This window comes from Narcine bancroftii, chromosome 1 (assembly GCF_036971445.1).
Source record: "Narcine bancroftii isolate sNarBan1 chromosome 1, sNarBan1.hap1, whole genome shotgun sequence".
NCBI lineage: Eukaryota > Metazoa > Chordata > Chondrichthyes > Torpediniformes > Narcinidae > Narcine > Narcine bancroftii.
In genome coordinates, this window is record NC_091469.1 from 214,828,410 (window position 1) to 214,844,839 (window position 16,430).

At 36.5% G+C, this 16,430-nt stretch overlaps 1 protein-coding gene across 2 annotated transcripts in view; it reads right to left on the reverse strand.

The window, feature by feature from the left end:
* The window catches only part of tmem161b (transmembrane protein 161B), a 57,176-nt gene that overhangs the window by 12,548 nt on the left and 28,198 nt on the right, over positions 1 to 16,430 (reverse strand). Inside the window, exons 1-4 of one of the 2 annotated variants that reach the window (XM_069890530.1) lie at positions 15,969 to 16,416; positions 13,246 to 13,359; positions 7,994 to 8,054; positions 6,535 to 6,675 (exon numbers count right to left, since the gene is read on the reverse strand). In XM_069890530.1, the coding sequence (XP_069746631.1) occupies positions 6,535 to 6,675; positions 7,994 to 8,054; positions 13,246 to 13,359; positions 15,969 to 15,993 (341 nt within the window). In that variant the 5' untranslated portion in view covers positions 15,994 to 16,416. Of the gene's footprint in view, positions 1 to 6,534; positions 6,676 to 7,993; positions 8,055 to 13,245; positions 13,398 to 15,968; positions 16,417 to 16,430 lie in introns of those variants that run through there. The other variant, XM_069890520.1, reaches the window with a different exon arrangement.

Genomic DNA, 16,430 nt, shown 5'->3' on the forward strand with positions numbered 1-16,430 from the left:
ATGGAAAACGTGAAAAATCTCGATTGACTGGAGTCATGGTTGGAACTAGATCTCCCAAGCATGGAAGGAGTGGCATTTTTGTTCATTCAGAATTGGCCTCTGAACAGAGGAGCCAATCTGGTTATCCAAATTGGAGTTCACTTTGAGCCAGATATTAGTTCAGTTGAAATCCTTCCTTGAAGGGTAGAGGTAAACCACATTTCTTTCACGACAGTCCCAGAAATTTTACTGAACCTGAACAATGTTTTGCCCCTTAAAAGTACTTAATTTGTTCTAGTTTTGAAGACTAACTGACAGAAGTATGGAAAACTATGAGAGATATTGGGTAGATATTCAAAATCTTTTCCCCCCATAGTAAGAGTATCAAAAGTAAGAGGATGAAGGTGAGAGGAAGTTTCAAAGCAAATCTGAGTGGCAAATTTTCTCCCAGAATGGCTATTATCTGGAACATGCAGCCTGAGGATGTGGTGGAATCAGATACAAGTGCTACATTAGCAAGGAAGAAAAGTACATACATGGTCTTCATACTGGTCAATGTATGAAGACCACGTATTATTTATTACAGGAATGGTCCACATGGCCATGGTGAAAAAAAGAGCCCATTTCTACATTATGACTGTGACTTGATTTTAAATTCCCCAGCTGCCATGATAGGCTTAAAATGTTTGCTTTTTTGAATTTATAGACCAGGCTAGTTTACTGGCTTGTTTAAAAATCTTGAAAAATCTTCTTTCCAGAACACGATTCCTTGCTAAATTTGTATTTCCTCAAATTACATCCAAGGATGTGAATTAGAAATAGGTAAACGTTTATATTTATTTAATTTACAGATACAGCACAGTAACAAGTCCATTCCAGCCCATGAGCCCATTCTGCCCAAATTCATTCATATTTGATCAATTCGCCTATCAACCCTCTATGTCTTTAGAATGTGGGAGGAAATCAGCCAGAGAAAACAAACTCCTTACAGCTAGCACCAGGTTCAAACCCATGTCACTGGTCCTGCAATCATGAGCTTATACTTGGAGAGACAGAAGTATAAGGGCCTCTATGCCACCCTGGAATAGAAAAGCTGCAAATAGCAAAACTAGGCTAAGAAACAGCTTCTTCTCACAGGCAGTGAAACGGCTGCTCACACTCTGAGACTCAACTATTTATTTTAATATAGGTACTCCCTTACAAATCACTTGAGGATATATGTGCTATGTCTCTCTCGGAGTTTGCAAATTTTTATACCGGCTGTTTTGACCAGTTGTACTTGTACAATTGGATGATGATACTGAACTTGAACAACCCTTTGTTGGTGTTGAATCCAAATTCTGTCTAAGGGATACCTTCATTTACTGTTGAGGTGTATTCACAAGATAACTCATCTCCACCTTCAAGGATAATTAGTAATAAGAGCAAATGTTGGGCTTGCTGCCATAATTACATCCCATGAATGAATGAAGAAAGTGAACCTCAGAAATGCAAAGGTAATGAGCAATTTACAATCAGGAAAGTGCATAGCTGCAATTTGACACCCTTGGAAAATGATAAATTGGGGCTTGCTTAATTAAACAATCTGTAAGGATCAAACACATTTAGACTATATATGGATTTTTTTTAAAAATTTTAAACATACAAAACTCCCAAACTATGCATCCTAACACAGATCAAGATGCTAAGATATTTTTCTTTCTAAAAAATGGTCGAAACTGCCATCCTTGGAAAATGATAAATTGGGGTTTGCTTAAGTAAAAAAATTTGTAAAGATCTAACACATTAAGACTGTATATGGATTTTTAAAAATTTTAAACATACAAAACTCCCAAACTATGCATCCTAACACAGATCAAGATGCTAAGATATTTTGCTTTCTAAAAAATGGTCGAAACTGCCATCCTTGGAAAATGATAAATTGGGGTTTGCTTAAGTAAAAAAATTTGTAAGGATCTAACTCATTAAGACTATATATGGATTTTAAAAAATTTTAAACATACAAAACTCCCAAACTATGCATCCTAACACAAATCAAGATGCTAAGATATTTTGCTTTCTAAAAAATGGTCAAAACTGCCATCCTTGGAAAATGATAAATTGGGGTTTGCTTAAGTAAAAAAATTTGTAAAGATCTAACACATTAAGACTGTATATGGATTTTTAAAAATTTTAAACATACAAAACTCCCAAACTATGCATCCTAACACAGATCAAGATGCTAAGATATTTTGCTTTCTAAAAAATGGTCGAAACTGCCATCCTTGGAAAATGATAAATTGGGGTTTGCTTAAGTAAAAAAATTTGTAAGGATCTAACTCATTAAGACTATATATGGATTTTAAAAAATTTTAAACATACAAAACTCCCAAACTATGCATCCTAACACAAATCAAGATGCTAAGATATTTTGCTTTCTAAAAAATGGTCAAAACTGCCATCCTTGGAAAATGATAAATTGGGGTTTGCTTAAGTAAAAAAATTTGTAAGGATCTAACTCATTAAGACTATATATGGATTTTAAAAAATTTTAAACATACAAAACTCCCAAACTATGCATCCTAACACAGATCAAGATGCTAAAATATTTTGCTTTCTAAAAAATGGTCGAAACTGCCAGTGATTGCCCTCTGATCAGAGGAGCCAATCTGGTTATCCACATTGGAGTTCACTTTGAGCCAGATAATATTAGTTCAGTTGAAATCCTTCCAGTGATGGTTAAACTATTCAAATATTTATTAGGAAAGCATTCAAGATGGATCATTTCTTTTTTTTTTTTTCGCTTTGAATTGCTACTGGTTCCAAAACGTTTAAAAAAAAACCTTCTGGCCCACGAGCCCAAACCCCTCAAATCCCCATGTTTTTGAAGGATGGGAAGAAACCGGATCACCCAAAGAAATCCCATGGGTGCCAGATTCAAACCACGGTTTCTGGTTTTGTAATAGGTGTGTGCTAGCCTCTATGCCACCCTGGAATAGAAAAACTGCAAATAGCAAAACCAAGGCCAAGGAAAATTCAAAGAGGTCAGTATGGTGGCATCTACAGTCAGTTTGAATGCACTGGAAGGAGCATTTAATTACTACTGGAATTTTTGCCTCAAAACAACAAGCTTGTTCCACTACAATATCAATAGTCAAGGAAGAAATCTGTATCGTTAACATTTTTCTTGATAGCCAGGTAAGCAGTTTTAATGAAATGGAAAGATGACTCATGAATGTTACCTGGGTTTAAGCATCTAAAGTACAGGGAGAGAATGGGCAGATTAGGTCTTTATTCTTTGGAGCGTAGAAGGCTGAGAGGGGATTTGATAGAGGTATTTAAGATTATGAAAGAGATAGAGTGGATGTGGATAGACTATTTCCGTTAAGAGGAGGAGAGATTGAAACAAGAGGACATGAGTTAAGAGTTAAGGGGCAGAGGTTTAGAGGTAACATGAGGGGGAACTTCTTTACTCAGAGAGTGGTAGCGGTGTGGAATGAGCTTCCGGGAGAAATAGTGGCGGCAGAGTCAATTTTATTATTTAAGAAAAAGCTGGACAGGTATATGGATAAGAAGGTGGAGGGTTATGGTCATTGTGCAGGTAGGTGGGATTAGAGAGGAGTGTTTGGTTCGGTGCGGACTAGAAGGGCCTAATGGTCTGTTTCCGTGCTGTAATTGTTATGTTACTTCTCTTACACTACAAATTACTCAAGATGTAATGTCCTATTTAAGCTTGGAGAAAATTAGATACCATACTACAGTTAGAGAGTTTCAAATTGAAAAGATGTGGGGCCCATTCATAGAATACCATCATGATTGGCAGATCTAAGAAGTCTGAAAGCTCTGGTGATTCTCTGTCTAGTTTCTGAAGGTTGCTATTTGATTCATATCTTTATATCCTTATCTCCAAGGTAACCTTGATTAGAGGGAGGGGATAGAATAGATTCAGTTTTAGGTTTTTTTGTTTATTTTTCCTTTTTTTTTAAGATTAACTTGTTAAATATAGGTTTAATTATGGTCATCTTAGATCATATCATTAAATTAAACAGAATTTACCCTTTATTTAGACCACGGGAGTTTCTATTGTAGCTTACTTGGTTTCCATTCAGAATTAAAAAAAAATATTTTTAAACAAATATGGATAGGTTTTTTGAATTATATTTTATATTAATTTGTGATATGTATATGATATGGCCTGTTACTTGTTATATTAGTAGACTTTGTATGTAGAAATTATATGTTAAACTCAATAAAAAATATTTTAAGAAGGAGAGGAATTTTCTAAATTTACCTCATTTGCTTAATTTACAGATTATAACAGAGATATTTGCTGAATTACTAAATTATTTGGTTAATTTCTGTGAATGATCTGTAGCTTTAAATGACGTAGGGCCTATGGAAGATTAAGTTTGAAGGACACACTTCCCTCTCTCTGTATGAATAAAAAAAAAACTTGGAGCATAGATTTAGAAGAATATGGGGGGGGCGGGGAAATCAGAAAGGAAATAAAAGGATCAACATTGTGAATATGCAGAACTTCAAATTTCAGATTTATCGCCAGTTACATATGTGACATCACATACAACTCTGAATCTTGAGGCACCTATACTTCTTTTATGCTGGTAGCAGCAAGAACGGAGCAGGTGCTGGGTGGTGTGGATGTGTGATGGTTTGCTGCTGTTTTCTGATGGCAGCACTCCCTGTAAATGTTCTCGATGATAGTGAGAGTTTCACCTCTGATGACCTGGACTGTGCCAACTACCTTTTGCAGAGCTTTACGGTCAGGGGCATTGGTGTCCCTATATCACACATCTGGTCAGCACATTTTCCACCACACATCTGTAGAAACTTGTCAGGGTTTCCGCTGTCAAACCAAATCCCTGCAAACTTGCTGCATGAAACCTTTACAGAATTTAAAAAAAAAAAAAACACTTGTATCCTTATTGTAGAACTGTGACGCCAAACTTTGATTAAACTGGATTGTTTTTTTCCCCTCGATGACTGGGAAATACCAGAGTATTCTATGCGGTAATCTTTCTATGATGCTCATCTACATTACAAGAAACTATGAATGGTGAAATGGCAAAACACACCATTAGAACATGCCAATATAATCTTCAGCTAATGAAATACTCACTGTGACTATTGCTGGAATGCCGAAAGTATATTAATGTGGAGAACAAAAAAACCAAATAACCCCATACTTCCAATTATAATTATGAACCAAGAGCTTGCTGTGTACACCAAAATCATCTCCAAAAGGATCAGTGTAAGAATCCATAAGATCAATACCAGCATCCTGTTTCCAAATACAAGGATATTAACTTCCTAAACATCCAGAAGTTTCTTGAAGGGATGCAATGCCTGAAGAGCCAATAAATACTTCTTTTGCAGTACAGCAGAGCACAGCTGCTCCACCAGTCAAGACACGAAAAGAAAAGAATAATTTAAACTGTTAACACGCCCTGCCTATAGAACTTCGCTGTGAGTACAAGTGATATTGGTCATAAACTCGAGAGACAGACAACTGCTACACATTCCAGAAATGTATATGGTTACCTTGCATTCATTATGGGTACAGGATTCACTGACATACTAAAGAATGCAGTGAAAAACAGTAATAGCCATTTTTCATGGAATGCCAACATTAGCAGGAATTCCTCTACCATCAGTATAGGAAAGAAACTTGACTCAGTTAAAATAACTCACAGGGCTGAGTGGATCAATTAACTGAGTCATATTCTGGACTTAATCCTGTACCTGCACAAGAATTCTAAACTGATGCATCGGTTTCAGAATGTCAATCGCACATCAGTGATAACGTCAGATCTCACCTTTAAAAGCACCACTTTGCAGGAACAAGCTGTCATATCCACCAATGACACAGTCTCTTTAATGATCAATCTGGATTGAGAGAAGGTGGAGTCTGCATATATTCTTCCTCAGCACAAGTACTTTCAGATAGTTGAATCTGAAAATTAGAACTAATGAGTTGGTTCCAACGATGCATCTTGATTTATCTCAAGTTTATTGAATCAAGGGACGTCATTGGGATAGCACAAAGCTTGTTGTGCGCTGAGGCATTAAAGAGGTGCCCTCCCATTTGCCTTTTCCTTTTTTTTTTTGTTTATTAGATTTTTTTGCATCTGATCTGGAAATAGAATGACCAGAACCAATTGAAACAAGTCTTCCTGAGATTTGGACTCCATATAATTTCAATAATTTTTCACTTATTTGTCCCTATATGGTGTAGCATAAATCCTTCTTCATAAGAACAATTAAAAAGAAAAACTCAAATAATAATCAAGAACTAACAAAGGTAAGATCTGTTATAGCAACATGCAAAACAGTAAGACCAGTCAACCACATAGGTTCACAAGAACACTCTAATTCTTTGAGTTTGCAGAGCCAGTTGGTTTCAATAAAAATATGGATATAAAACATTCAAATTTATCACTACTAACCCTACATCAAACTGTAGAACAGACATTCAATTTTCTTTGACTTAAAATGATCATGAATATTTTTGTACTGTATTTTTTTCAAGTGGAGAATTTTAAAGACAAAGTTTCTTACTGTGTTAGCTTCTCCTTTGCAAAATTCAGGGCATCCAGATGCATCTGAGCCAGTCGCAGGCCAGGAAATGTCAGAAAAGCACCAATGAAAGCACAGAGAATAGCCAGGGACATTTTAAACGTCAATTTTGAGACTGGACCTCTGGAATAAAGTATTAAAGAAAAAAATCAGACATACCAGCACTGAAAATTTAACACAAGGCAAAATTAAAATAGATAAAATGAAAATGATAAACTATAATTTTTTTATTTAATGGCATTTTAGTAACATACTTGTGTGTCATAGATCTACACTATGACTAAAAACAAGCTGCTGAGAAACTCAGCAGACCAAGCAACATCTGCAGAAAGAAAGTAATTTTAGATCAAAACTCTCTTGCATGAGGATGAATGAGTATTAAAATGGTGAGGGAGAGGAGTGAGGCAGGGTTGATGAGAAGAAGGAGCCAGGTGGGGGAGGGAAGGGTGGCAATAATGAGAGGCTGCGAGGTACATAATTGACAAGTAGATTATGGAATCTGATATGGAAAATGACGCGTGGAACCAGATAAGGGAGGGTTGGAGGACAGATGGGAACCATAGACGAATGGGTTCAGGCATCCAGCATGTGGGTGAAACGCAGGTAAAATCAGGTGAGGGAGGAAAAATAAACTGAAACCGCATTGAGGAAATTGCCTAACGCACTGTTGATCAGCTGTTCTTCGATCACGTCATCCATCTATCACTTGCCAAGTCCTACCTCAGCCCTCCCCTCATCTCTTCTCTTTATGCTGGCCATCGCCCTTTACTCACACAATCCTAATGCAGGACTTCAAATGAAAACACGGTTTCTCTTCCATCCTAACAGAAGTTGCCTGAACCAATGAGTTCATCCAGCAGTTGTTTTTTTTTGGCACCAAATTTCAACATCAGCTGTCTCTTGCATCTACAAGTGTTTATCTGATCAAAAATCATCATGTCAGATCCAGATAAGCCGACTTCAACCTTCCCTAATCATTATATATTGATGAAGGACTCAAGCCCGAAACATTGGGTATGTATTTTTATCTTTGCTATATAAAGTGTACTGTTTGCTCCACTGAGTTTCTCCAGCATTGTGTTTTTACTTCATTATATAATTGTGGCAGACTGACGAAAATTCTGGCATACATTTTACATCATCAGTCTACTGAGGCTGCTTAATCTATGCGACATTCTGAAATGGCAATGACTTTGAATAAAGTTTTAAACCTCAATAGATATTTTAATTGGCTATATTAATCCTTACACAATGAAAATAAATACTAAAATGACTGTCGTTAACTGTACAACACATTGGAAGACACAAAATATACTATAACAATTTGATGAATCTGATTTTCACATGTAAAACAGGGGAACTTCAGTAATTCTATAAGTAATCAAATTGACAACCGAAATATTAAAGTGATAATCAAAAATGAAAAAGTTATGACACCTACTGGGATTGCAGGCCTTGTTTCTCAAGGAACTGCATAGCACTGCCAGAAAAGTTTGCAAATCCTGAATATTGGTGGTGAGAAAAGAGAAAAAAAAATGTTAATTTGAGAGGAACTTTAATCTGTTTTTCAGAAACCATCAGGGAATATTAATAGGTACATTAATTGTGCTTTTTACAATGCATTATGTTAATATTCCTTAGTGGACTTGAATGATCTTAATTCTTTTAGGATAATGATTTAAAAATCAACTCAATCAAAAAAAAGGGTAATGGATCATAGAACCATATAATAATTACAGCACAGAAACAGGCCACTTCAGCCCCTCTAGTCTGTGCTGTACCATTTCTATGCCTAGTTCCATTGACCTGCACCCAGCCCATAGCCCTCCATACCTCTCCCAACCATGTACATATCCAGATTTTTCTTAAATGTTAAAATTGAGCCCGCATTCTCCACTTTAGCTGGAAGTTCTTTCCATATTCCCATCACTCTCTGTGTGAAGTTCCCCCTCATGTTCCCCCTAAACTTTTCCCCTTTCACCCTTAACCCATGTCCTCTGGTTTGTATCTCACCTACCCTCAGCAGAAAAAAACAGCCTATCGAACTGCACACAATATTTAAATTTGGCCTCACCAATGTCTTATACAACTTTAACATAACATCCCAACTCTTGTACTCAATACGTTGACTTATGAAGGCCAATATACCAAAAGCTCGCTTTTCAACCCTATCCACCTGTGACGCCATTTTCAGGGAATTTTGTATCTGATTTCCCAGTTCTACCACACTCCTCAGTGCCTTACCATTTACTGCCTATGTCCTTTCTGGTTTTGTCCTTCCAAAATGCAACACCTCACACTTGTCTGCATTAAAATCCATTTACCATTTTTCAGCCCATTTTTCCAGCTGGTCCAGATCCCTCTGCAAGCTTTGAAAACCTTCTTCACTGTCCACAACACTTCCAATCTTAGAGTCATCTGCAAAGTTGCTGATCCAATTTAACACATTATCATCCAGATCATTGATATAGATGACAAACAATGGTCCCAGTACCAATTCCTGAGGTGTACCACTAGTCACAGGCCTCCAATCTGAGAAGCAATCTTCCACCACTACTCTGTCTTCTCCTGTCCAGCCATTGTCAAATCCAGTTAACTACTTTATCATGAATATCTAGTATTTGAACCTTCCTGACAAAACCTCCCATGTGGGACTTTGTCATCTGTCTTAAAGTCCATGTAGACAACATTCACACCCTTTCTTCATCAACCTTCCTGGAACCTCCTCAAAAAAAAAATTGGTTGAATGTGACTTCCCATTCACAAAGCCATGTTGATTATCCCTAATCAGTCCATGGCTATCCAAATAATTGTATATCTAATCTCTTAGAACACCTTCCAGTTATTTACCTACTACTGATGTCAGGCTCACCATCTTATCATTTCCAGGGTACTTTTGGAGCCTTTTTTAAACAATGCAACAACATGAACTACCCTCCAATCCTCTAGCACCACACCTGTGACTAAGGACATTTTAAATATTTCTTCCAGAGCCCCTGCAATTTCTGCACTAGCTTCCCTCAAGGTGTGAGGGATCTTGTCAGACCCTGGGAATTTACTTAAAGACAGCAAATATTTCCTCCTCTTTAATCTGTATAGATTCCATAACCTCACTGCTTGTTTTCCTTACTTCCCATGATTATGCCGGTTTCCTGAGTGAATACTAATGAAAAAAAAAAATCATTTAAGATCTCCTCCATCAATTTTGGCTCCAAGGGGATCAATTTTGTCCCTTACTATCCTTTTTCTCTTAATATACCTGCAGAAACCCTTAGGACATTCCTTCCCATTGTCTGCCAAAGGAACCTCATGCTTTCTTTTAGCTTTTCTGATTTCTGTCTAGAGGTTCCTCTTGCATTTTTTATACTCCTCAAGTACCTCACTTGCTCCATGCTGTCTACACCTGTTATACACCTCTCTCATCTTCTGAACCAGATCCCCAATATCCCTCAAAAATCAAGGTTCCCTATACCTTCTAACTTTGCTTTTGATCCTCCATTTACCTCACACATTCCAAGCAGAAAAACAACTTAACCCAGTCCACACATTCTAGATTCTCTCTCATTTCCTCAAAATTGGCCTTCTCCAATTTAAAATCTCAACCCGAGGCCCAGACCTATCCTTCTCCATAATTAATTTGAAACTAATGACATTATGATCACTGGACCAAAAACACATACTTCTGTCACCTGTCCAGTTTCGTTTCCTAAAAGGAGATCCAGTATTGCACTCTCTCTAGTTGGTCTCTCCATTACTGATTGAGAAAACTTTCCTGAACACATTTGTCAAACTCCAAGCCATCAAGCCCTTTTAAAGTATGGTGGTCTCAGTCAATATGTGGAAAGTTAAAAACTCCAACTATCACAACTTTATGTTTCCTGCAGCTGTCCGTTATCTCTCTACAGATTTACTCCTCCAATTCTTGTTGACTATTGGGAGGCCTATAATACAACCCCTCAAGTATGGTTGTACCTTTCTCGTTCCTCAGCTCCACCCATATAACCAGAGTAGATGAGCCCTCAGCTCCAACATATAGCCAGAGAAGACAAGCCCTCTGGTCCGTCCTGCCTGAGCACAGCTGTGATGTTTTCCCTGATGAGCAATGTCACTCCTCCCCCTTTCAAAATGTTTCATCTGCATCAAAGTGAACAATGAAGTTCCCGTTGTAAACCTGAACTTGTAAAATCATAGGAAAGAAAATTACCTGCTTCAGGTAAATAATAAATCAACAAATGGCATCGGACTGAAAAAAGCTCCTACTGAATAGATCATTCAAACAGGGGATGAGAGGACAAATGGGAATAAAAGGAGCTTCTATGCTGTTTTCTAAACTAATTTTGATGGGTTTAACGTAACATAAAATCTGATCAGACACAGTTTTCTTTTTTAATACAGGTAGTGGAAAGTCATTCTATGTAATGTAAACATTTCTTTACAGAATATCTATTACATAATTGAGGAGTACAAAATACACAAAGCATGGCCATTTACCATCAGATGAAGTACATTCAAATCTGTATCTATTGTCAGAAACTTACTGTAATTAGGTTGGATATTTTTTTTCCATCATAGACTTCCAAGCAAACCCACTCCAATCAACTACTTTCATTTTAGTTCCACAATGTTTTTTTCTATAATTTTGATATTTTAAAAGGAAGATATCAAATAGCAAGGCATGTTCCCACCCATCTCCCCCCCCCCCCACATCAAATAATGTTTCAATGATGTTTGTTGAGCAATAAATAACAAACTGGATAAATAATGCCCAGACCACCCAGCTCTTTTCCAATACAAAGCCATGGGATATTATATCTCATCTCATAGGTGCACATTCACCAAAATAGTGATCCACAGATTTCCTCCATAGACAAAGTACAATACAATTCTGAATATCCAGCTAGTTCAGGAGTTGGAGGCTCCAGATCAGTCAATTTACTGAACTATTTGCATGTTATTCCAATTAATGCTCCAATACACTTTAAATTATTTTACATAGCATGATGATAAATTTTCCAGTGACCTTCAAGTTAGCATAGAAACACATGTACTGAAGACATCACAGGAATAAGTACCTGGTCAGCCAGATACAAAACCATCAGTAGTTCTGGAGTTGAATAATGGAGTATTTCAGTTTTACTGCTTCACCGTGGAATTTTGTTAGGCTTCGTGCACATGGCACAATGGACATTGTACACAATATGATAATGATGGTAGACAGCAAGAAAAAAACCCAAGAATTATCTTTGCAAAGTAGCAACTGCTAGAGTGTAGTTTGGATGTTATATTGTAGAAGGAAAACATTGAGAGCAACAATGTGCTTTAAACAAGATTGTTGCGATAAATCTCATGGTCTTCAGACTCTCACATAATATTCTACAGAACTCTGCCTTAACAAAAGACTTTGATTGCCCAGAATGAACATACTGCCCAAGGTAACTACAGCTCAAGTTTATGACTTCTGCCACATTTTCATAATTTGTGCAGACAATCCCCTGCATTCTATTGGCAGAACCAGTGCTCTCTCATTTGGGAATAAGAATTGTTGGTATTACTTACTTGATCCTTGATCACAGAATTCTATGAGTAATATAGCAACAGAATCTTTTATTCCTGTAACCGTATCTTTGATGCATGTGCAGTACTGAAGAGATACAATTACCCTAAATAGAATTACAATTACTCGAGTGATTTCAATTTGTTCCTGAACTTGGTACTACAGTAAAAAGTCCAAAACTCTGGAGCCAGAAAGAATCCAGACTTCTCGAAAACTCTCAAACTGTACGAATAATTTTTTTTTGTTCTTTGCATTTTATATGAAAAAAATGTTTTATCAAAATGTACCTGTTCATCTCTTCTTTATTCTCCTTAAATATGGATTTTAAAAACACTGCCCAAGAATCCAGTAAATTCAAAAATCCGGACCAACTCAATCCCCAAGCAGTCCAGATTTTAGGATTTTTACTGTATTTTGATGATATAGAAAACAAAACCCAGGTAGCAATCACTGAGACAAAGATTTTTTTAAAAGTTCCTAACAAATTCAATATGCATCAAACCCCATAAAGGATTAATACAAGAACTCCCAAAAACTGCAAACATATCAAGAATTTACCTGAGAAGGTTTTCTTGACTTAAATGATTTATGATCACACAATTACCAGGAATAATATTTTAGTCATGTCCAAGAAGTTTTGATACTGAACCCAGCTGCACTAAGACTCGCATTGTTTTATTAATTTCTTATATTTGTTATTTATGTGTGAGATCATCAATGCCATTCTCGGTGCAAACATTACTGACTCTGGTCAATTAACTAGCTCCACCACCCCATACCCTATGCTAGTAAAACACTAGCTGGTAATTTCACACCATCAGATTTCCTCAGGTTCTGCCACCACCATGTTGTCACTTGTACCATCACCGCCATACTGATTTCCTTTGTAGATATCTGACAAAAAAAATCATTCTGAGCCAGTGTGCAAAAAAGAGAATAAATTTCAAGGATAAAAGCAGATATGGGAAGAGCAAATCAAAACGTGAGAGACATCACAGGAAATTAATTCTTGAAAAGCACATGCATGGTTTCCAAAGGTTAACAGCACTGCAACATGGAGTGATGTTATAAAAATGTGATATTCCAAAGTAGTTTTCAGTTAATATGTTTAAACATTTCAGGTTTAGCACCTCAAGTACCTGCTTCCAGTCCAAACTCCAAGTAATTCTCTGTTACAATTAGGATTGCCATTGCTTTCACAAAGAAGAAGCAGCCAAAAGTGAGGCACACCGACCTCTCCCCACCTTCTTCAACTTTAAAGTAATGAGTGGTCAGAGAAAACAATATCTTACTGAAAAAATTATTAAGGAAAACAAGGTAAAATTAAAGCAGCATTTCAAAATAACTATCATGCAAAAGAAGATCAATGTGAGAAAGACATCAAGACAAGCAAATATTGATTGCTACCAAGTTCTATGCTACACATTGATTCTAGCCTAGATAACTCATTGACAGCAGATATTTCATTGCTCCTGGTATTCATGCACATTTTTATTAAATTTAAACCTAATCAATAAAGGGTTCTGACCCAAAACGCTGAATACCCATTTCTCCCCAAGGATTCTGTCTGACCCGCTGAATGACTCCAGCTTCTCATTGTTTGCATAATCTTTTTAAGTCTTTCTTTCATACGAAAATTGCAAACGGTATAATTGTTTTGACATGGTGTAATTCAGCCCCCAAGAGTGAATTGCCTATTTAAGACTCCTTAAGATGATGTTCATTTTGCATTTTTAGTTTTCAATCTTAAAGTGGCTTCTTATTATCTTACCTCTAAATTTAATTTTACTAGAATCTCTCACTTGCATCTATGCTTTCCGCCATTCTTTCATTTTCTTAGGCACACCTTTAACTGGGCTGACATCATTTTTTGGTAGATAAAAGTCACCGGTAAAGTGATTTGATCTGTTCTGTTGCTTTAAAACAGCAGCATTTCTGCAAGTTTTTAATTATTATAAACTTTAGTTCAATCATATTGCCTGATGAGCTGTGAGGCTGAAGGTTTCAATTGTAAACTATTATTCGGTAGAGGCATGGAACAATATACAAAAACAATGTACATTACAAGAAAATCATATGTTGACTAAAAAAAGAGAAACACAAAAAACTGCAAATGCTGGAATCTTAACCAAACAACGAAAAGCTCGAGGGACTTAGGACAGACAGCATCCATTGAAAGAAATAGTCAACATTTTGGGTTGGGAGGCTTTTTTTTGAAACATCTATTAAAATTGGTTTAGCTCAAGTATTTATTTGTAAAGTTTGCTTTCATATTTGATATATATAATTATTTTATAAGATTTAAATGATAAGTGGCAGTGTCCATGACAAATTCACTGCAATTACTTGAAACATTTTTTTAACCTGAAAGAAAGTATAAATGCCCTTGAAAAAACCATGTATTTCTAGTGGCTTAAAGCACAGGCCTGAATTGTGCTCAGCTTATGGTTCCAAAGGCAGCATAATGCCATGGGTTAGTAAGTTATCAGCTTTCACACCTGTGTTGTGCAGCATAGATATGTAGAATGTCCTAGAGGTCAGTATATTTGACCTCTGCTTCCTGACTTGACACCCAATTCGGGAACTCACTTCAGTCAGGCTGAAACGAGGGGAGGGGTCAGATATGTTTCACATTTGGTCCCTCATGTTTGCTGCAGCAATGGCTGGCACATCTAGTCCAACTTTATTTGAACATAGTAACTGACCTGTTTAGAAAAGGTAAATGAAGGTAAATGGCTCGATTTCTTTTTTACATATTAAAGTATAAATTGATTCATATCAGTTTATGTCTTTTAAAATTATATTCATTAATTTAAAATAATTTTTTAAACATTTATGCTTACTCAATTACTTTTAAAATGTTCGTTAAGATTTCTGTCACCTATAGCCTACGTATTATGCAGGATTGCCCTGATTAAAAAAAAAACGGAAAAAATAAAAATTTCAAGTCAAATATACAAGCTAACGTTTTGGTGAAACGAGTAAAATTTCAAAATTATAAAGTAATTTTCACATATTATCAAAACACAAACGTTATCATTTACACTTGGGAAGGTGCTCAGGTTTAGTTTACTTGACTACTTCGGGTTGTAATTAATTAATTAAGCACATTTACTGTGGAAATTTCGTTATATATAGGCTCAGGTAAGGGCAACCGAGTTCCCACCATAACTAAAATTATCTTACCTATGTCCTTTGTTCTTTCAAAGGGCAAAAAAAAAGTTAACATTGTTACTAGTAAAATCAGCTAAAATTAATTGCAATCCTTGTCTAGGACAGTTAGTGAAACAGAGAAACAGAAGCTAAGGGAGAAAAGCAAGTCACCAAATTAAAGTCAAGCATCAACAAATTAGCATTGGATAAGATTAGATGCTGATAATTTTGCATCGAGCATAATGAATTATTGTTCACTAAAAGCCAAGTGAGAAAGGAAATGTAAAACATTTTAATTCAATAATTCCAATATTTTTGTAAATGCAGTTATTCTTACTAAGCTTATTCAAAGTTTCCAACACATTGAGAGATTTTAAATGCAACATTATAAACTTTCTGCTATTACACAAATCATAAAAATATAGGAATTATTTTGTCAATGTACAACTACGGCTCATCCACAGGAGGCAATAGTTGCACTGTATTCAAGTACATTAGCAGAATTTTGTAAATACACTAAATATATTCCTTGCCTACAAAAATCATTTTGATAGTAAACACACAGAAAAGTCGAGATAGCGTATCTCCAGAACCACAGAGGATATTTAAATAAATGTTAGAAGTTCAACACACTGAAATATTAATTAAGATGTATACAGTAAATGTACACTATTCATATATGTTAGTGTATACAGAGCCGTTGTCATACCCATTCCTGTTCGGCTCCGAATCATGGGTCCTCTACTGGCATCACCTACGGCTCCTAGAACGCTTTCACCAGCATTGTCTCCGCTCCATCTTCAACATTCATTGCAGCAACTTCATCTCCAACATCGAAGTACTCGAGATGGCAGAGGCCGACAGCATCGAATCCACGCTGCTGAAGATCAAACTGCACTGGGTAGGTCACGTCTCGAGAATGGAGGACCATCGCCTTCCCAAGATGGTGTTATATGGCGAGCTCTCCACTGGCCACCGAGAGAGAGGTGCATCAAAGAAGAGATACAAGGACTGCCTAAAGAAATCTCTTGGTGCCTGCCACATTGACCACCACCAGATATCGGCTGATATTGCCTTAAACCGTGCATCTTTGCGCCTCACAGTTCGGCGGGCAGCAACCTCCTCTGAAGAAGACCGCAGAGCCCACCTCACTGACAAAAGAGGAAAAACC